General features: G+C 51.9%; 2 protein-coding genes across 4 annotated transcripts; both read right to left on the reverse strand.

The window, feature by feature from the left end:
- LOC113405138 (zinc finger protein 501-like) lies at positions 1–2,868 on the reverse strand. Of its 3 annotated transcripts, none has more exons than XM_029913166.1 (2): positions 2,112–2,868; positions 1–1,751 (listed from the first exon to the last, which is right to left on the reverse strand). In XM_029913166.1, the coding sequence occupies exon 2, from the start codon at positions 1,726–1,728 to the stop codon at positions 385–387; it is 1,344 nt and encodes a 447-aa protein (XP_029769026.1). In that variant the 5' UTR covers positions 1,729–1,751; positions 2,112–2,868; the 3' UTR covers positions 1–384. The 3 variants fall into 3 exon arrangements, with proteins under 3 accessions (XP_029769026.1, XP_029769025.1, XP_029769027.1); XM_029913165.1 differs by having other exon boundaries at positions 1–1,754; XM_029913167.1 differs by having other exon boundaries at positions 1–1,754; positions 2,789–2,819.
- A 14,723-nt stretch (positions 2,869–17,591) lies between these two features.
- LOC112115599 (zinc finger protein 239-like) lies at positions 17,592–20,467 on the reverse strand. The gene is made up of 3 exons (XM_029913168.1): positions 20,159–20,467; positions 19,541–19,654; positions 17,592–19,173 (listed from the first exon to the last, which is right to left on the reverse strand). The coding sequence occupies exon 3, from the start codon at positions 19,094–19,096 to the stop codon at positions 18,050–18,052; it is 1,047 nt and encodes a 348-aa protein (XP_029769028.1). The 5' UTR covers positions 19,097–19,173; positions 19,541–19,654; positions 20,159–20,467; the 3' UTR covers positions 17,592–18,049.
- Between the last annotated feature and the right edge of the window lie 702 nt (positions 20,468–21,169).

Raw genomic sequence — 21,169 nt, forward strand, 5'->3', positions numbered from 1 at the left:
TTTGCTTAGACCAGGCAGAGCCAGAGGGTCACTGATGAGCTGTAGCTCGGCTGCTGCTGGATCCTCACCCCAGCAATGGGCAGCTGCATCCTTGGGAGCCAAATGCCCCTGATGTGTGTGGGAACGAGGAAATGGGTTTGTCACCATGGCCAGCCCTAGTCAGGTCACTCAGAGAATTTCCCTGCTGTAGGGAAGAGTCTCTGATGTCCAACATGGTGTTAACTCCGCTTGGAGCATTTTCCCCCTTGAAAACATCTCAGAGGTTTCTTCCCTGTGCGGATTTGCGGATGCCTGATACTCTGGGAGCACCAAATGAAGCTTCCCCCGCATTCAAGGTTTCTCTGTTGTGTAGGTCCCTGATGTGTGTCTACAGTCAGGCTATTCCTAGGGTGTCTCACCCTTGTGGATTCTCTGATGTTTGGTAAGCTCTGAGCTCTTACTGAACCTTTCCCCACAGTCAAGGCATTTATAAGGTGTCTCTCCCATGTGGATTCTCCCATGTTTAGTAAGGTATGAGCGCTGACTGAAAGTTTTCCCACAGTCCAAGCATTTGTAGGGTCTTTCTCCTGTGTGGGATCTCTGATGTGTAATAAGCTTTGAGCTCTCGCTAAAATCTTTCCCACACTCAAGGCATTTATAAGGTCTCTCTCCTGTGTGGGTTCTCTGATGTGTAATAAGCACTGAGCTCCGAATAAAACTTTTCCCACATTCACAGCATTGAAAAGGTCTCTCTCCTGTGTGCAGTCTCTGGTGTAGAATAAGTTGTGACTTCTCAATAAAGCTTTTCCCACAGTCTAAACATTTATGGGGTCTCTCTCCTGTGTGGATTCTCTGATGAGTGGTAAGTTTTGTTCTGTCAACAAAACTTTTCCCACAATCGAGGCATTTATAGGGTTTGTCACCTGTGTGGATTTTCTGATGCTTAATAAGGTGGGAGCGACTACTGAAATCATTCCCACACTCAAGGCACTTATAAGGTCTCTCTCCTGTGTGCAGTCTCTGGTGTATAATAAGTTGTGACTTCTGAATGAAACTTTTCCCACATTCAAGGCATGTATAGGGTCTTTCTCCGGTGTGGATTCTTTCATGTTTAGTAAGGGATGAACTTTCGATAAAACCTTTCCCACACTCGGGGCATTTATAGGGTCTCTCTCCCGTGTGCAGTCTCTGGTGTTTAATAAGATAAGGCTTCCTACTGAAGCTTTTCCCACAGTCCAAGCATTTATAGGGCTTCTCTCCTGTGTGGGTTCTGTGATGTGACATAAGGTGTGACGTCTCATTAAAGCTTTTCCCGCACTCCAGGCATTTATAGGGTTTCTCTCCTGTGTGCAGTCTCCGGTGTGTAATGAAGTGTGACTTCTCACTGAAGCTTTTCCCACAGTCCAAGCATTCATAGGACTTCTCTCCTGTGTGGGTTCTCCAATGTTTAATAAGGTTTGCACTGAAACGGAATCTTTTCCCACACTCAAGGCATTTGTAGGGTTTCTCTTCATTGTGTCTTGTCTGCTGGACTGTGGTTTCCTTGGGATCCTTCCATCCTCCATCACGTTCAGTGGATTCATCCAGTTTCTTCCCGGGATAGTTTCCCAGTTGCATCTCTGATCTGTGTCGATCTCCCCAGGCTTCTCCCTGTTCCAAGCACTGGGAAAAATTCCCTTCAGCTCTTCTCAAAAACCTCTCATGCGGTTCCACTTTCTCAGGACCTTCCTGCTGCTGAGTCTCCTCCATGTTTTCACTCACTGTCCTATCACCTGCTGGGAGAGAGAGAATCCAGACAGGAGTCACTGCCTGTGCCAGGGGGAAAGGACAGAAAGGGGAACAGCAAAGAGGAAAAACACAACACAGTGACTGTTGGGGAGATGGAGACACTGGATTCTGCCGCCACATCCCACCCAAATACTCCCAGGGAAGCAAAGTCAGGGAGGAAATTTCCACAGCTAACAGGGTGGGTGGGAAGCCATGACTGATATTTGCCTCGATGATATGACGCCACCCTGACCTGGGTGAGATGGGGCACAACTGAGGGCTTTTGCTCACAGTAAGTTTTTGGGAGTCCAAACTTTTTCCTTCACTCGCCAGATGTTTCTGACTCAGTTTCCCTCATTCCTCACCTGTGCAGGTGCCTCTCGGGCTTTCCCTTTTCTCAGCAGCTGGAGATCTGGAACCCACGGCTCTTCCCCTTGTTCCAGCCGGGGATCAGGTCAGGTTTGGGAATGGGAAATCCTGCTCAGGGAGTGAAATCAGGCAAGCTCAGGGCGCATGGAGCATTGGTAGAGTATTTGTCAAAAGGAACATTCCCTGAGTTTAACCTGACCCTACAGGGGACTGTGGTAACTCAGACCCTATGGAAGCAGCAGATCTCTGAGGGCACGGAGGTGTTGTTACCCCCTCACTAGGATTTCTCAGGGTAGATGCGCTCTGGGGGACTTGCTGACACACACACAGCTCGGGTGTTAAACTCCTGACTATTTCCAAGCCTGCAGAACCTAGAGCCCTCCCCACGGATGGAGCAAGGTGAACGGTGAGTGAAGGAGAAATAATACAGGCAGGGCAATACCCTGCTTCTGATCCCCTGAAAGCTGGAGAGATGGGGATGAATTAGCCTGTCCATTTGGTTTCTGACTTCCCTGTTCCCTTGAAGGGGGTATGGAGATGCAAGTCTCTCCCTCACTGCAGCTGTGGACAACGTGACCCTCCCCCAAATCCAACTGACCAGGGAAGAACCTGACAAGATTCAGATGTGCAGACCCCACGGCATCTAATAGCTGAGGGTACAGGAATCCCTTACCCAGCAAGGTCACCGTCTCATAGTTCTCCTGCATGACGTCCCTGTAGAGGGCTCTCTGACCGGGGTCCAGCAGAGCCCCCTGCCCCTGGGTGAAATACACAGCCACCTCCTCGAAGGTCACCGGCATCTGAAACATCAGTTCCCCCACTCAGCATCTGCAGCCCCAGCAACAATCCCACTAGTCACAGGGGAGGAAGCCCAGAGTAGCAGAATCCCACCTGCACCCTGCTCAGAGCAGCCAGGAGGCTTCAGGGGGTGGGGAGAAGGTGAGAGCTCCTTGTCCCCCCAGCACACGGAGCAGGGCAGGGTCTTCTCATTTCCCACACGCCTGCCAGCTACAGGCTGATGCAGGAAGCAGAGCTCTGAGCTAGGGACAGGGACAGGATTCCCGACAGCTTCCCTTCATATTTCACAGCAGCCTCTGGTCAGTGGGGTCAGGCTCCAGCACTGGGACTCTGGTCAGTTTTCCCAGCCCTGCCCGGGGGGGAGGTGTTTCCTGTTTTGGAAATGGGGGAATGTTTCTCCCCGCCACCTCCGCCAATGGACCTGTTCAGAAAATCAGGCTCCAAGTTGAATGTGTCCCAGCAGGTTTATCACACCCTGTCCCATCCCTGCCTCACCCTGGGTGTTTCCTGCCCCTCCCCCTCCACAACAACCCCCCTGCAGTTCCCTGAAAATCCCCTACCTGAGCTGGCTTCATCCCAGCCATTTCCCTTCCCTGTCCCCTGGAAGACGGGATGATCTGGAGCGAAACGCGGACGTGATTCCTCAGCCTGTCAGGGCGAGAGGGGCGATCGGGGAGGTTTCATAAGGGCCTTGAGTCCATTTCACACCCCGATTCCCCCCAGGCTCTCTCCCTGCAGACAGATGCTCTGGACTCTGCCATGCTGGGAAAACCCTCAGTCACTTTATTACAACACAGACCTGGTCCCTCCCAACAGGGCTGAGCCCACGAGGGCACTTTTAAACCCTCCCAGGGACAGAGTCCTGTAGCCAATGATTTTAGTTTTTTGGTCATTTATTGTGTGATGTTATGATTAATTCATATGTTACGTCATATCTAATCATTTTATGTTAAATAGAGTTAAATTGTAGAATTATAAAAGTATAAGATTGATTAGTAGTAGAAGGGGATAGGTATGCATTAGGTATCTAAGTAAGTAGGATTGAAACACAAGGCCTGCAGGCTGAGGCTTGTAAGATTTTAGATTAGCCATATTAGGCCTTGGTGCTGAGAAATGCTGACCTAAGTACGTCACTGAAGAATGACCCGATGCCACAAGATTATGGGCAAAGATGTACCAGTCGGTAATATTGTGAAAAATTAGCCAGAAGATTAATTTTAAATCACAAAAATGTTGTAATGGCACATCTGTTTCCAACATGTGTCTTAACCGCAGGATATAAATTGTGCGTCAATTCTAATGAGAATAAATAGAACCTACCCAACCATTAGAAATTGGGGTCCCTTGTGCTTCTGGGGGACACCAGACCAATAAGAACAAAGAGGGTTGACACTTTCATGAACGTGCGTAGAATGTAGGTATAGTCGGAATCACCATATAAAAAGAGGGTGCCCAGATTAGGAAATTTGAGTTCCCTGTAGTGTGATGGGGTGTGCATCCCCTACAGTAGCCAAGACAGGGTTAAACCCACATTATGGACAGCAAAATTCCCGCCCCTAGGCCGGACTGGGCATGCTCCAGATGCTGTAGCAGTCTAGAGGGAGGAAGCCAAGCTCATTCCGGGTTGGAGGCTGGAGGGGAAGGACCTGGACTGGATGCTCCCGCTGCGGACTGGCTACAGCCACCACCTGCAGAGATCGGAGGCCCCAAGGACCGGCTTGGACCCCTGCGACTGATGGAGTTCCAGGAAGCTACATGTGCTGGAGACCCAGAAGCCTCATGGACTGCCTCACCAGAGACAATGGCAGGAAGTGACCCAGGGAGGGTGATGGAGGGGTATCTCCCATCCGGGTAAGCTCAGCGTGTTTTGGTAGGATTCCCTGCTGAGCCAGTGACTCTGGGTCCCCCCTACCTGGGCTGCCAGCCCCCCTTGCTGGTGGGTACTGGCCACTAGACCCCGTCGCCCTGAACCGAAGGGCTGCACTATTAACTCTGGCCACTAGGCCATGCTTCCCCGGGCACTGGGGCTATCGCCTTTGCTTTGGTCCTTGGACCCTGGGCTAGCGGGGTTGGACACGGACAAGTAGACTGACCGGTGGTGTCCACGCACCCACTTCCCACCCCCTTTCGCGACGGGGTGTGCATCCACCGTGACATATGGAAAAACTCCAGCAGGAACCATCCCTCCACTGAGGATCAGTCCATGAGAGACCCACAGACCATAACACTATCTAGGAGGATGTGAGTATAACTATGTTTGTAACTCGTGCATAGGTCTGTATGGAATTTCTATATGCCTCGGTACTCATAACTTTAATGGTAACTTTAATAAAACTTGTAAACCAGACTAGACTTTGTACTTGTGAATGTCTGTGTGGTCACTGCCCTTGGTCTTTATATGCTCCTAGAGACCGTAAATCTGAAGCAAGTACCAGAGGTGACTTTTACTCCATTACGCGTGAAATTGTAGCCACCAGAGCCAAACCCATGGTGGTGTAATCCCACATTACTAAATTCACTTTAAATAAAATAAAAGGCTACAGTCTCTAAGACAAATACTAGAAAAGTGCAGAATCAAAGGAGCCACTGTGGGGGATTCCCCCTGACATTGTCCCCAAGGGCAGCGCATCCCCCCCACCAGTGCGGGGACTAGGAAGGGGCAGGACCTGGCTTTTCCTCTGTCAGCTCCTCTCCTCCTTCACAGGAGAGTCAGTCGGCCCAGGGGGATGCAGGGAATGGATCCGGGCAGGGCTGGGAGCTGGGAACCTCCCTCCCCACTTCTTGCTCCTGCTGCCCCTTTCGGTCTCACCCCTCCCCTTCCTGTCTCCGTCCCTCTCCCCTCTGCCTGGGAGAACTGGTGACTGTCCTGTTCGCATGGGCGTTCGCTCTCCAGTGTCAGCCTGGCTGTGTCACTGGGGGCAGCAGCTCTGGGACCCGCAGGCACGGGGGAGCCCCTCCCCCTCTGGTACAAACTCACCAGCAGGTCCCTGAAAGGGGCCCCTTGTGCAAAGTCACTTGCCTGCCCGGCCCCAGCCCTTTCCCCCCGTCACCTGGAAACTCTGGCTCAAGAGCTGATGTTGGCAGAGCCTGGGGCTGCCCCAGGGAGCTAGTTCCAGGACTGTCAAAAGTCCCCGGCTGGGCACAGAGGGGGGTTAATGAAGGTCTCTCCTTGGCACAGACCCCGCTGCGGGAGCAGCAGTTGCTCAGTCTGGGCCCCAGATCACACTGCAGGAGGCAGCTTCAACTGACCCAGGGAGCTCAATTAACTCCCGGGCACTAATATCATGAGCAGACAGAGAGAGACACCAGCCTCGTCTGCCTTAGAAATAATCAACCCTCCCCACCCCATATGAGGAAAGTTCAGCAGCGGTGGATTTCATTTGCCCACCAGGACTCACACCAGAACAGAACCAGAAAACCAGCTTGAACTGATATGCTTAACTGACCTGGAACCAGACTTAAACCATCATTTTTCCTCTTAGTGAATCTGAATCGAACTCAGGGGGAAATGGCTACCAGTTAAAATAAAGTTTTAGCAATTTTTCAGCTCAATATTTGATCAAACAAAACCTACTCTGATCTCACTTTCATTATAAAACAAGACAACAAAACAACCCCCAGGCATGTGATCGCTACCCGGCCTGTCCCAGTAGGAGAAGAGAAGGGGGCAGCCCACAGGAGCAGGGAGGAAGGGGAGAGAAGTGGGGGCTCCCTGTCCCAGAAGTTAACATTAACTCTTCAAGGCCAAAGAAAAAGGCTGCTCAATTCTTCTTCCGCTTAGACCGGCCTCCTCTCACCTGTCCCCACCCCTTGGGGCAGCTCCTCCCTACAACTGTCACAACCTGAGGCAGGCTCCATGCCCCAGATTCAGTTCCCCACTGAAGCAAGCCACAGGGCTCACTCCCAACCCCCTCCCCCCTTCTGGGGCACTGCCTGGTAACTAACCAGAACCGAACACACCGGCTGCCACTGAACCCGAACCAAACCCCAGTTCCACTCCTTGCGGCTCGCAGTGACTCTGGTTGGACCCCGAATCCTGCGCAGAAATCAGACTAGCCCCTGTTCAGTGCTGTCAGCCCAGGAGTCAGACCCCCCGCAGATAAGGAGATTGTCTTTAAACACAAATATGAAATTGGGAGCTGGGGGGGGGGAAGGTTTCTGGGTGGACCTTTGCCTTGTAAATTCTCAGCCCTTTGGGGGAAGTCTCCTGCCCACCCCCTACCCCTAGTGTGACCACCTTTCAAAAGGCAAAAGTGGGACACATGCAGGACCCCTGCCCCCTTTCCCCAAGGCCACGCCCCCTGCTCCACCTCTTCCCCCTGGCCAGGTCAGAAGCCGAGCTCTGATAAGAGCCGCCCAGGGAGCCCGGGGCCACTGCAGGGAGCCCCGACCCTCCACCTGCCCTGGGCAGGGGTACTCAAGAACATCCCCTGGCCCGTATGCCCACCCCCCAGGGTAGGTGGAGGGTCTGGGGCTCCCCACTGCAGCCTGGGCTCCCTGGGTGGCTTTTATTATGGCCAGGATCTAGCTTCAGCCAGGCCAGTGGGGAGGGCCTCGAGGGAAGGGGGGGAAAGAGAAGGAGCAGGGGCTCGTGGCCAAGAGGGGCTAAGGCCCACCTCAGCCCCGCCCACAGGCAACAGGCTGGTGCTGCCCCTGAGCCCCAGGCAGGTGCAGAGCCCCGGCACAGGGGAATCTGGAACAAATGGTGTCCCAGAGTCATTCAGCCCAGGACCGGACTTGAACTCTGCATTTCAGGACTGTCCTGCCCAATTCGGGATGGATGGTCATCCTGCCCACCCCCCACTGCTGGTTTGGCCATTTCTAGGGGAACAAATCATAGAATCATAGAAGATTAGGGTTGGAAGAGACCTCAAGAGGTCATCTAGTCCAACCCTCTGCTCAAAGCAGGACCAACACCAACTAAATCATCCCAGCCAGGGCTTTGTCAAGCCCTTAAAAACTTCTAAGGATGGAGATTCCACCACCTCTTTAGGTAACCCATTCCAGTGCTTCACCGCCCTCCTAGTGAAATAGTGTTTCCTAATATCCAACCTAGACCTCCACCACTGCAACTCCTTGTTCTGTCATCTGCCACCACTGAGAACAGCCTAGCTCCATCCTCTTTGGAACCCCCCTTCAGGTAGTTGAAGGCTGCTATCCAATCCCCCCTCACTCTTCTCTTCTGCAGACTAAACAAGCCCAGTTCCCTTAGCCTCTCCTCATAAGTCATGTGCCCCAGCCCCCTGATCATTTTTGTTGCCCTCTGCTGGACTCCCCAATTTGTCCACATGCTTTCGGGGGGGGGAGGGGGCAAAACTGGATGCAGTACTCCAGATGTGGCCTCACCAGTGCTGAATAGAGGGGAATAATCACTTCCCTCGATCTGCCGGTGATGCTCCTACTAATGCAGCCCAATATGCCATTAGCCTTCTTGACAACAAGGGCACACTGCTGACTCATATCCAGCTTCTCACCCACTGTAATCCCCAGGTCCTTTTCTGCAGAACTGCTGCTTAGCCAGTCGGTCCCCAGCCTGTAGCAGTGCTTGGTTGGGATTCTTCTGTCCTAAGTGCAGGACTCTGCACTTGTCCTTGTTGAACCTCATCAGATTTCTTTTGGCCCAATCCTCCAAATTGTCTAGGTCACTCTGGACCCTATCCCTACCCTCCAGCGTATCTATCTCTCCTCCCAGCTTAGTGTCATCTGCGAACTTCCTGAGGGTGCAATTCATCCCATCATCCAGACCATTGCTAAAGATGTTGAACAAAACTGGCCCCAGGACCGACCACTGGGGCACCCCGCTTGATACTGGCTGCCAACTAGACATCGAGCAGTTGATCACTACCCGTTGAGCTCAATAATCTAGCCAGCTTTCTATCCACCTTATAGTCCATTCATCCAGCCCTTGCTTCTTTAACTTGCTGCAAAGAATTCTGTGGGAGACCGTAACAAAAGCTTTGCTAAAGTCAAGATATAGCACATCCACTGCTTTCCCTGCTGAGCAGGGCAGCCCCCTCACCCTCCCTTACCCCATGGGGCGGTGGAGCTGCCTTGTATCTCTCCCACCCCTCCGCCGTATCCCTGCCCCCTGGGCTCTCCCTTCCCCCGCCAGTCTCCTTTTGCGCTCACAGTCTCCCCCCAGCCTCCCCTCATCCCCCTTTTCCCTCGCAGTGACCCCCCCTCACATCTTCCCTCCATTCCAGCCTCGTTCCCCTCAGCCCCATAATTCCGCCCTGGCCCCGATTCCCCAGCATCGCCCCATCCTCCCTTCAGTGCAATCACCGACCCTGCCCACATCCCATCCTGCCCCTGCTCCCCACTCCTGCCCCCGGCCTCACACACCCCTGTTCCCCCCTCAATCCCCTCTTCAGCCCCCTCTGCACCCCCAAGTGTGTCTGCCCCAGCCCCAGGACGGCCCGGGCTGTCTCCCCCCGCCCCGCACACACCGGGAGCCGGCGGCAGCTTTCCTGGGCCCAGGGCGGGAATCGCAGCCAGCTCCGCTGGGAGCAGCCTGGGGCCAAACCTCCCCCTGCAGCCCGGGGGTGACGGGGGGCGGGTCTCTCTTACCTTCCCTCCGAGCGGGCCCCCCTGGGGCAGGGGCCGGGCCGGGAAGGGGCCTGGCCAGGCTGGGGGCTCTGCCCTGGGAGAGGCTCCCGGGGAGCAGCGGGAAGGGCCCTGCTGGAGATTCCCCTCTCCCGGCTGCAGCCAGGGCTCCGGGCTCCCAGCACCAGCCGCCGGGGCTCAGGGATCTCTCCAGGACCCAGAGTCACCGCAGCGGCTGCGAGTCACTTCCTGCTGCCGGGACTGACCCCAGCGATCGCTCCCCCCAGAGCCGCCTCCCAGGTGCTCCTGGGTCTTAGCGATAAACCCATCTCTATGCAGCCCCCTGCTCCAGACCCTGCCTCCTGGGGCCCCAGCACGGGCAGCTTCTCCCAGCCCTATGTAGGCATCGTGCCTAGAAGCCACAGGATCAATGGGGGGACAGAAAGGAGACGTGCAGACAGGGCCGGCTTTAGGAAATGTGGGGCCCAATTCGAACATTTTTGGCGGGCCCCCTGCAGGGATAACTAATACAAAAAAAAAACAACAACGTAAAAAAAAGCCTTTCATTTCTTCCATGTATTATTTACTTTCCATAACTATATAAATAATAAACTTATATATTATGTACATTGCATCATATATGCTGTTGATAGGTTATTAATGAGCTCCATTTCACCCTTCAGTGCAATCACCGACCCTGCCCCCGGCCTCACACACCCCTGTTCCACCCTCAGTCCCCCCTTATCTGCACTCCCCGCCCACCTTCAGCCCCCTCCCGGCTCCTGGCCCGACCACCCAGGTGTCGCTGTCCCAGCCCGGTCCGGGCTGGCTCCCCCCGCCCCGCACACACCGGGAGCTGGCGGCAGCTTTCCCGGGCCCAGGGCGGGAATCGCAGCCAGCTCCGCTGGGAGCAGCCTGGGGCCAAACCTCCCCCTGCAGCCCAGGTGTGATGGGGGGAGGGGCGGGTGGGTCTCTCTTACCTTCCCTCCGAGCGGGGCCCCCCTGGGGCAGAGGCCGGGCCGGGAAGGGGCCTGGCCAGGCTGGGGGCTCTGCCCTGGGAGAGGCTCCTGGGGAGCAGCGGGAAGGGCCCTGCTGGAGATTCCCCTCTCCCGGCTGCAGCCAGGGCTCCGGGCTCCCAGCACCAGCCGCCGGGGCTCGGGGATCTCGCCAGGAGCCAGAGTCACTGCAGCGGCTGCGAGTCACTTCGTGCTGCCGGGCCTGAGCCCAGCGATCGCTCCCCCCAGAGCCGCCTCCCAGCTGCTCCTGGGTCCTAGCGATAAACCCAACGCTCTGCAGCCCCCTGCCCCAGACCCTGCCTCCTATGATACTAGAGCCCTTCAGTGTTGACCGGAAAAGGGTTTATTGTTCTATGAGGACAACGCTGATCAGGCGTGACACCCCCCCTACTCCTCATGCATTGCTTTCATAGTATTTATTCACCAGGGGTAGGGTGACCAGATGTCCCGATTTTATAGGGACAGTCCCGATTTTGGGGTCTTTTTCTTATATAGGCTCCTATTACCCACCCCCCCCACCCCCATCCCGATTTTTCACACTTGCTGTCTGGTCACCCTAACCAGGGGCCATGGGAGGTCGCTAATAAAGCTCATGTCACACTGTTCCTCAGGATCATTGCAAGAAGTGTGGGCAGATGATCTTTAAGGAACTACGTTTACATACCAGAAACTGTTTTAAAGTCTGAATCTAGGCAGGGTTGGCAAACAGGTTTTGCTAGACCAAGGGATATCTAGTCATCTCTCTCCCACAGTTCACATGTAGATTATACTGGCACTAGAAAAGGTTCAGAAAAGGGCAACTAACATGATTAGGGTTTGGAATGGGTCCCATATGAGGAGAGATTAAAGAGGCTAGGCCTTTTCAGCTTGGAAAAGAGGAGACTAAGGGGGGATATGATAGAGGTATATAAAATCATGAGTGATGTGGAGAAAGTGGATAAGAAAAAGTTATTTACTTATTCCCATAATACAAGAACTAGGGATCACCAAATGAAATTAATAGGCAGCAGGTTTAAAACAAATAAAAAGAAGTTCTTCTTCATGCAGCGCACAGTCAACTTGTGGAACTCCTTACCTGAGGAGGTTGTGAAGGCTAGGACTATGACAGCATTTAAAAGAGAACTGGATAAATTCATGGTGGTTAAATCCATTAAAGGCTATTAGCCAGGATGGATAAGGAATGGTGTCCCTAGCCTCTGTTTGTCAGAGGGTGGAGATGGATGGCAGGAGAGAGATCACTTGATCATTGCCTGTTAGGTTCACTCCCTCTGGGGCACCTGGCATTGGCCACTGTCGGTAGACAGGATACTGGGCTAGATGGACCTTTGGTCTTACCCGGTACGGCCGTTCTTATGTTCTTATAAGCATTGTAAGAACACAATTGAAGTCCTGTTTGCATATAGCAGTGGTTCTCAACAAGGGGTACATGCATCACACAGACACAAGGCAGCCTTCTGCAAATCCCTCACCACAAAGAAACAAGCGGGCCTTCTGCAACTTTCCTCCCCCCCAACAACTCACTTCAGCAACTCCCAAAATCAAAACCACTTATCAGGGGCCTCCTGCCTGTTTCTGCTTCGCCAAACTCTGACCACCATGACTGGCTAGCCTCCTCCGGAATAGAGAAGAGCTGCTGGCTTCATGCAGCTGTGAACATCGAGTCGTCCTCAGCCTCTGGGTCCCCATCCTGCACCACATCCCCGTCCACGATTTTCTCCTGGCTCAGTCCACTCTCAACTGTCCCCTGAGCCACCAAAGTATCCACGGTGGTCTCTGCAGTGGAGGTTGGATCGCCGCCGAGTATCGTGTCCAGCTCTTTGTAGAACCAGCAGCTCAGTGCAGCACCGGAGCGGCAGTTTGCCTCCCACACCTTGTGGTAGGCGTTCCGCAGCTCCTTCACTCTGACCCTGCACTGCAATGAGTCCCGGTCATGGCCTCTTTTATGTCATGAAGCGTGATATCTGTCCGTAGGTATCATAATTCCTACAGCTGGAGTGCAACAGAGACTGGACAGTCTCCTCTCCCCAAATGCTGATGAGGTCCAACAGCTTGGTATTGCTCCAAGCGGGGGAGCACCTGGTGCGTGCAGCAGCCACGGTCACCTGGACAGATGCGCTGAGACCACTGCACGCATCTCCAAACAAACAGGAAGGGGACTTTCAAAATTCCCAAGGAATTTAAAGGGTAGGGCTGATGGTTGGTCACCTGAGGGCAGGGCAGTAGAGTTCAAACCGATGACCAGAGAGGTGAGAACTGGCATTGTGGGACACCTCCCGGAGGCCAATCGCAATGCTGTAATCGCCACAGTGTCTACACTGGCACCGCAGCGCTATAGCCCTGGCGCAGAAAGCTCTACGCCTCTCGTCAGGGTGGATTTTTTACTGCTCTGCAACTGCTCAGTTTCTGCGCACAAAGTGGCTTGGCAGTGTGTACACCTCTGCAGTTGGAGTGCAAAAAACTGCTTTACTGCACACAAATTTGCCAATGAGGACATAGATTCATAGGTTCTAGGACTGGAAAGGACCTTGAGAGGTCATCGAGTCCAGTCCCCTGCCCTCATGGCAGGACCAAATACTGTCTAGACCAGTGGCTCTCAAACTTTTTTTTCGCAGACCACTTGAAAATTGCTGAGGGTCTCAGCGGACCGCTTAATGATCTTTCCAAATGTTATTTGTACCATTAGCTAACTATTGTAAAGCATTTTGGATAAAAGTGCTATATAATAATAATTAATTTTTTTTGTTCTACAAATAAAAGCACACAACACATAGTTTAATATCAGTAGTCTTATCTTTCTAATGCAATGGATGTGCCCTCACTTCCCTGCCATGGCAGCCCCTGAACTGAGGCTGGGAAGGATGGGGGGTCTCTCCCTCTCTCCCCCACCACGGCAGCCCTCGAGCTTGGACTGGGAAGGATGGGGGGAGTCTCTTCCTCTCTCTCCCACCGCAGCAGCCCCTGAGCTAGGGCTCGAAAGGAGTGGGGTCTCTCCCACACCACAGCAGCAACAGAGCTGAGGCTGGGAAGAAGGGCTGTCTCTCCCTGGCAGCCGCAGCCCTGGAGCTGGGGAAAGTCACTTGTTTCTGTGGCCGCTGCAGCCCTGCACATCCCAAATTCCCCCCGCCCCCTTTCTCACCCCATTGCCCCCCTCCCATCTACCCCTTATTCCTCCCCAAGGCCACCACCTCACCTTACATATGCGTCTTCTCCAGGGTCCAGGTACCTAATTAGTGGAGCCATGCCTGCATAGCTTCACTAATTAGGTGGGTGACCCTTCATTCTTCTGTGTGTGGCTGCCCAGGCATACATCTTAGAGGGAACTATCCATGGACCACCTGAATGGAGCTCGCGGACCACTGGTGGTCCATGGACCACAGTTTGAGAACCACTGGTCTAGACCATCCCTGATAGACATTTATCTAACCTACTCTTAAATATCTCCAGAGATGGAGATTCCACAACCTCCCTATGCAATTTATTCCAGTGTTTAACCATCCTGACAGTTAGGAACTTTTTTCTAATGTCCAACCTAGACCTCCCTTGCTGCAGTTTAAGCCCATTGCTTCTTGTTCTATCTTTGGAGGCTAAGGTGAACAAGTTTTCTCCCTCCTCCTTATGACACCCTTTTAGATACCTGAAAACTGCTATCATGTCCCCTCTCAGTCTTCTCTTCTCCAAACTAAACAAACCCAATTCTTTCAGCCTTCCTTCATAGGTCATGTTCTCTAGACCTTTAATCATTCTTGTTGCTCTTCTCTGTACCCTCTCCAATTTCTCCACATCTTTCTTGAAATGTGGTGCCCAGAACTGGACACAATACTCCAGTTGAGGCCTAACCAGCGCAGAGTAGAGCGGAAGAATGACTTCTTGTGTCTTGCTCACAACACACCTGTTAATGCATCCCAAAATCATGTTTGCTTTTTTTGCAACAGCATCACACTGTTGACTTATATTTAGCTTGTGGTCCACTATAACCCCTAGATCCCTTTCTGCCATACAGTCTCTTCCCATTCTGAATGTGTGAAACTGATTGTTCCTTCCTAAGTGGAGCACTTTGCATTTGTCTTTGTTAAACTTCATCCTGTTTACCTCAGACCATTTCTCCAATTTGTCCAGATCATTTTGAATTATGACCCTATCCTCCAAAGCAGTTGCAATCCCTCCCAGTTTGGTATCATCTGCAAACTTAATAAGCGTACTTTCTATGCCAATATCTAAGTTGTTGATGAAGATATTGAACAGATCCAGTCCCAAAACAGACATACCCTCAGTCTCTGACTCTTGGAGTGCATATCCAGCACTCACCCTCATTGTTTTTGCTGACAGATACTGGTCATTTTCATTGTCCTAAGAACAAGAAAAATCTCATGAGAAAGGCTAGGGAAACGTGAAAAGAAAATCAGAAAGGACTATTTTGGAAAGTTATCGTTTGTCTTTTGAAGTCCCCAATAAATCTGAACTCCAGCCTGCCAGAATAATTTAATATGTGACAGAACAGTCTTCACCAAAAAGAGAAAAACCCACAATGCAGGGTGGGCTACAAACCACTTTCCCATTCATGAAGTGAAATCCCAGAGAATCTTAAGATTCAAAATCTGGAGAACAAATTTAGCCATTTCCTTCTGAACAGGCCAAACCTGCTTTATTCAGCACCGCCACATTATTTGGCTGTGTTATTGACAAAAGTTTTAAGCATCATCATCATAAAAGAAAGAGGAAAACAAGACGAACCTAACCAAAAACTTCCTATTTACAAATGATCTGGATTTGGCTGGAAAAACTCCAGATGCTACTTTACCAATAGATGGAGGCTGGGATTTGTAGACCTGAATTTATGGGGGTTAGGTTCGTGTCCCAATTCAGGCTCCCAGAAGGTTAAAGAACACAGATAGTTCTAGGTCAGGAGCGGACTCTTGTGGTGTGTGGCAAGGGCACTGATACTGAGGACAATACCAGAGTTTTAAGATCTTTATTAAAACAAGTGAAAAAGCAATCAAAGCTCCAAGGCACAGAGTCACAAATCAGTAATACAATTCTAAAGTTCCTGGTGGTAACATTCCTATTCTTAAGATTATTTAAGCTAGCATGCTCACACCTTTCCCTGAAGACCTGGTAGTAGGAGACAGAGGACCAGCCTTGTCTCTGGCATGTCTGATAGATTTGATGGTCTAGGTGGAGATCAGGACCGGATGATGAGTAGCTATGTTGCCAAGCTGAGCTGATAGCTTAATAGAACGTATAAAGAGTGATGAACGAGCGACCCCTCTGAATGGGTGTTTGTCCTTTTATAGGGTCCTCATAAAGGCATGAATATTCGTAGCCGTACCCAATCTACTGTGCCCAAATCTTATCTCCTCACCCAGATAAATCTTCGGGTACACTTATTCTATAGGCTAACATATTGTGACATATATTCATACATGTTAATATTGATTATCTCATCCCTGAAATCATTACCTTTTACATTAATCATAACTTCCATGTTCTGCTGCGGTGCACCCTGTGGTTACCGGTCTGTTCCAAATTTAAGGTAAACACCTTTGGTTCTTCATTTGATTCTTTATTAAGTTCCCCCAGAGACAAAGGGGTAGCCAATAGGACATTTATCTATGCCAAAGGTTGCAATCACTTATCCTAACTGACTCAAGCTAAGCTTCCTCTTATAGGATACAGGCCTGTAGGCTCCTTTGCGTTACAACCAACTGTTCTAAGTAATATATATTGAGATCCGGTATAAACCAAACTCCCTGAAGATAACAATATAATCAATCAAATCAATGAAGAAAGCACTCTAGGCAATATAGCAAGCTAGAAAAGTAACCTTATGGGCTACAGATTTAAGCTCAAACTGTGCTTTGGGGTTCATTTGAATTCCCCCTTCAGGAATGTGACACTTTTTTCTCCAGCCCTCAAGGGTCTGATTAAGGATCAAAGAAATCAAAGCCTGATTCCTAAGCATGGTGGGAAAAGGACACTGTGGTAAATGACACAGATGAAGGTGGAGGGGTAGAATGGGAAGAGGATAAACTCTCCATGGCTTGGGCAGAGGCTGCTCTGTCAGAGATGTGTGAGCTTGACGGGGGCAGGAGGGAATCCCTCGGACTCAACCCAACCCCCTCAAATAAAACAGAAGTTAAAACACCACATTATTTTGCTCTCCCTGCTCCAGCTTTTTTAGACTCTATTGAATGCTGGTGTATAAGGGAGAAACAGCAGAAAAATGAAATGCTTTTCAGCATTACCTGGAGCAATGTGGGGATGTCTGGGAATGAGGCAATCTCACTGCAAAGGGGGGACTTAGTGACTCTAACAATCACTTTGCTAATGGGAGATTGGAATAAACTGCTCAGGGTCAGTCTAGACTAGAAAAAGGGGAGGAGGAACAAAGGAGATGCACTAGCGAATCCCAATCACTTCTCCTGCCCTAGACAGGCACTCGGAGGCTGATATTATCACCCCCCATTTATTCCCTCTCTGGAAGGCACAGATTTGTCTCGGGTCACCCCGCAAGCTGCTGGCAGAGTTGGGAACAGAGCTTAGGTCTCCTGAGTCCCAGGCCAGGGTTCTATCCACTAGGCAGCGCTGCTTCCCTCTCAGAGGCTGATGCTGCTGTAGCAGAGGTGGGAAATCTGGGCTTGCAACAAAAGGCCCTGTGGGAATCAGTCTCTCCTAATGGTGCTGTCTGAATGCAGAGGGGGAAGGGAGAAGGGGGAGAGGGGGTGAGTGATGAGAGGCAGCACCTCTCTACCCCTGTGCTCTTCCTCGCCTCTTATCCCATGATCCCTAAACACTCGATAGCCCCAGCACCCTGCTCCCCCAGCCCCAGCCATTCAATCCCCAGTTTCCTCACCACAGCCCATCGGCCTGGTCTCTTAACGTTTGATCCCCAGCCCCTGCAGGGAACAGCTCCAGATCAGTGGGGGAGCCCAGCCCAGGGGCTAGTGGAAGATGGGGGGTGGGGACAGGTGTGTAGAGTGAAGGTGGGGCCTGGCCCAAGTGTCCTTCTCCTCATCTCCCTGGCAGGAGGATCCCGGATGGGAGGGGAAGGGGGGGGGGAACTTCAGCCAGGCAGGGGGAGCAGTTGGAGGATTTTCTCTCTCTCCCTTCCCCCATCTGTGGCCCATCAGCTCAGCAGCCAGGGCTGCAGCAGGGAGGAGGGGCTGATGGGGGCTTCTCCTCCTCTGCCTGGGGTTTGCTTAGACCAGGCAGAACCAGAGGGTCACAGACCAATTGATGCTCGGCTGCTGTTGGATCCTCACCCCAGCGATGGGCAGTTGGGGCCTTGGGAGCCAAATGCCCCTGATGTGTGTGGGAATGAGGAAATGGGTTTGTCACCATGGCCAGCCCTAGTCAGGGCCCTAAGAGAATTTCCCTGCTGTGTGGAAGAGTCTCTGATGTCCAGTATGGTGTTAGCTCCACTTAGGGAATTTTCCACATTGAGAACACCTCAGAGGTTTCTTCCCTGTGCGGATTTGCGGATGCCTGACCCCAAATGAACTTTCCCCCACATTCAAGGTGTCTCTGTTGTGTGGATCACTGATGTGTGAAGTAAAATTGAACCTTTTCCTGTAGTCAAGCTATTTCTGGAGTCTCTCACCCTTGTGTATTCTCTGATGAGTGGTAAGCGCTGACCTCCTACTGAAGCTTTCCCCACACTCAAGGCATTTATAAGGTCTCTCTCCAGTGTGGATTCTCCCATGTTTAATAAGGTATGAGCGCAGACAGAAAGTTTTCCCACAGTCCAAGCATTTATGGGGTTTCTCTCCTGTGTGGGTTTTCTCATGGGCTTTAAGGTTTGATTTGAAACGGAAAGCTTTCCCACAGTCCAAGCATTCATGCGGTTTCTCTCCTGTGTGGGTTTTCTGATGTGTAGTGAGGGTTGATTTCAAATTGAAACTTGTCCCACACTCAGGGCATTTATAGGGTTTTTCTCCTGTGTGGATTCTCCTATGATTAGTAAGGGCTGAACTTGCGATAAAACCTTTCCCACACTCAAGGCATTTATAGGGTCTCTCTCCTGTGTGGGTTCTCTCATGAGTTAAAAGTGCTGAGCTCTGACTAAAACTTTTCCCACACTCATGGCATTCATAGGGTCTCTCTCCAGTGTGGGTTCTCTCATGTGCAATCAGCGTTGCACTCTGACTAAAACCTTTCCCACACTCAAGGCATTTATAAGGTCTCTCTCCTGTGTGGGTTCGCTGATGTGTAATAAGCGTTGCACTCTGACTAAAACTGTTCCCACACTCACAGCATTTAAAGGGTCTCTCTCCTGCTTGCACTCTCTGGTGTACAATAAGTTGTGACTTCTGAATTAAGATTTTTCCAGAGTCCAAGCATTTATAAGGCTTCTCTCCTGTGTGGGTTCTCTGATGTGTAAGAATGTTTCCACTGAAACAGAATCTTTTCCCACAGTCAAGGCATTTGCAGGGTTTCTCTTCACTGTGACTTGTCTGCCGGACTGTGGTTTCCTTGGGATCCTTGCATCCTCTGCCACGTTGAATTGATTTGTCCAGTTTCTTCCCGGGATAGTTTCCCAGCTGCATCTCTGATCTGTGTCGATCTCCCCAGGCATTTCCCTGCTCCAAGCGCTGGGGAAAATTCCATTCAGCTCTTCTCAAAAACATCTCCTGCGGTTCCACTTTCCCAGGAACTTCCTGCTGCTGATTCTCCTCCTTGTTCTCACTCACTGTCCTATCACCTGCTGGGAGAGAGAGAAGCCAGACAGGAGTCACTGCCTGTGCCGGGGGGGGGAAAGGACAGAAAGGGGAATAGCAAAGAGGGAAAACACAACACAGTGACCGTTGGGGAGATGGAGACACTGGATTCTGCCTTCACATCCCACTCAAACACTCCCAGGGAAGTAAAGTCAGGGAGGAAATTCCCACAGCTAACAGGATGGGTGAGAAGCCGTGACTGATCTTTGCCTTGATGCTACGACACCTGCTGACTGCAGCCCTGACCTAGGTGAGATGAGGCAGAACTGAGGGCTCTTGGTCACAGCAAGTTTTTGGGAGTCCCAGCTTTTTCCTTTACTCACCAAATGTTTATCTGTTTCCCCCATTCCTCACCTGTGCGGGTGCCTCTCGGGCTCTCTCTTTCCTCAGTGACTTGGAGATCCGGGACCCACAGCTCTTCCCCTCTTTCCAGCTGGGCAATCAGGTCCGGTTTGGGAATGGGGAATCCTGTTGAGCGATGAAATTAGGCAAGGTCAGGGTGCATGGAGTCTTGGTAGAGTATTTGTCACATGGAATATTCCCTGAGTTTAACCTGACCCTACATGGGATTGTAGCAGCTCAGACCCCTTGGGAGCAGCAGACATCTGGAAGGTATGGGGGTGTTGTCACTCCCTCACTAGGAGGTCTCAGGGTAGATGCTCTCTGGGGACTCACTGACACACACACAGCTCGGGTGTTAAACTCCTGCCTATTTCCAAGCCTGCAGAATGGAGAGCCCTCCCCACAGATGGAGCTAGTCCCAGGATGGAAGGTGAACGGTCTGTGAAGAAGAAATAATACAGACAGGGCAATGCCCTGCTTCTGGCCTCTTGAAAGCTGGAGAGATGGGGATGAATTGGCCTGTCCATTAGGTTTCTGCCTCCCCTGTTCCCTAGAATGGGGCGTGGAGATAAAAGGTCTCTCACACTGGAGCTGTGGATTATGCGACCCTCCCCCTCCAAACTAACTCACCAGAGAAGAATCTGACCAGAGTCAGATATGCAGATCCACAGCTTCTAATAATCGAGGGGACGGGTATCGCTTACCCAGCGAGGCCACTGTCTCATAATTCTCCTGCATGACGTCCCTGTAGAGGGCTCTCTGACCGGGGTCCAGCAGAGCCCCTTGCTCCTCCGTGAAATACACAGCCACCTCCTCGAAGGTCACCGGCATCTGAAACATCAGTTCCCCCACTCAGCATCTGCAGCCCCAGCAACAATCCTACTAGTCACAGGGGAGGAAGCCCAGAGTAGCAGAATCCCACCCGCACCCTGCTCAGAACAGCCAGGAGGCTTCAGGGGGTGGGAGAAGGTGAGAGCTCCTTGTCCCCCCAGCACACGGAGCAGGGCAGGGTCTTCTCATTTCCCACACGCCTGCCAGCCACAGGCTGATATTGGAAGCAGAGCTCTGAGCCAGGGACAGGGACAGGAATCCCGACAGCTTCCCTTCGTATTTCACAGCAGCCTCTGCCCAGTGGGGTCAGGCTCCAGCACTGGGACTCTGGTCAGTTTTCCCAGCCCTGCCTAGAGGGGGTGTTTCCCGGTTCAGAAATGGGGGGATGTTTCCAGCATCTGCAAATGGGTCTGCTCAGAAAATCAGGCTCCAAATTGAACGTGTCCCAGCAGGTTTATCACATCCTGTCCCATCCCTGTCTCCCCCTGGGTGTTTCCTGCCCCTCCCGCTCTACAGTAACTCCCCCTGCAGCTCCCTGAAAATCCCCTACCTGAGCTGGCTCCATCACAGGCATTTCCCTTCTGCGAAATGTGGACATGATTCCTCAGCCTGTCAGGGCGAGAGGGCCGATGGGGGAGGTTTCAGAAGGGGCTTGAGTCCATTTCACACCCCGATTCCCCCCAGGCTCTCTCCCTGCAGACAGACCCTCTGGACTCTGCCACGCTGGGAAAACCCTCAGTCACTTTATTACAACAGAGACCCGGCCCCTCCCACCAGCACTGAACCCCTGAGACACTTTTAAACCCCCCC

Source organism: Terrapene carolina, unplaced genomic scaffold (genome assembly GCF_002925995.2).
Source record: "Terrapene carolina triunguis isolate 2854851 unplaced genomic scaffold, T_m_triunguis-2.0 Scaffold502, whole genome shotgun sequence".
Lineage (NCBI taxonomy): Eukaryota > Metazoa > Chordata > Testudines > Emydidae > Terrapene > Terrapene triunguis.

Excerpts from the sequence above, each read along its gene's own strand:
- LOC112115599 (XM_029913168.1), bottom strand. The coding sequence starts at position 19,096 with ATGTTTTTGAGAAGAGCTGAATGGAATTTTCCCCAGCGCTTGGAGCAG.
- LOC113405138 (XM_029913166.1), bottom strand. The coding sequence starts at position 1,728 with ATGGAGGAGACTCAGCAGCAGGAAGGTCCTGAGAAAGTGGAACCGCAT.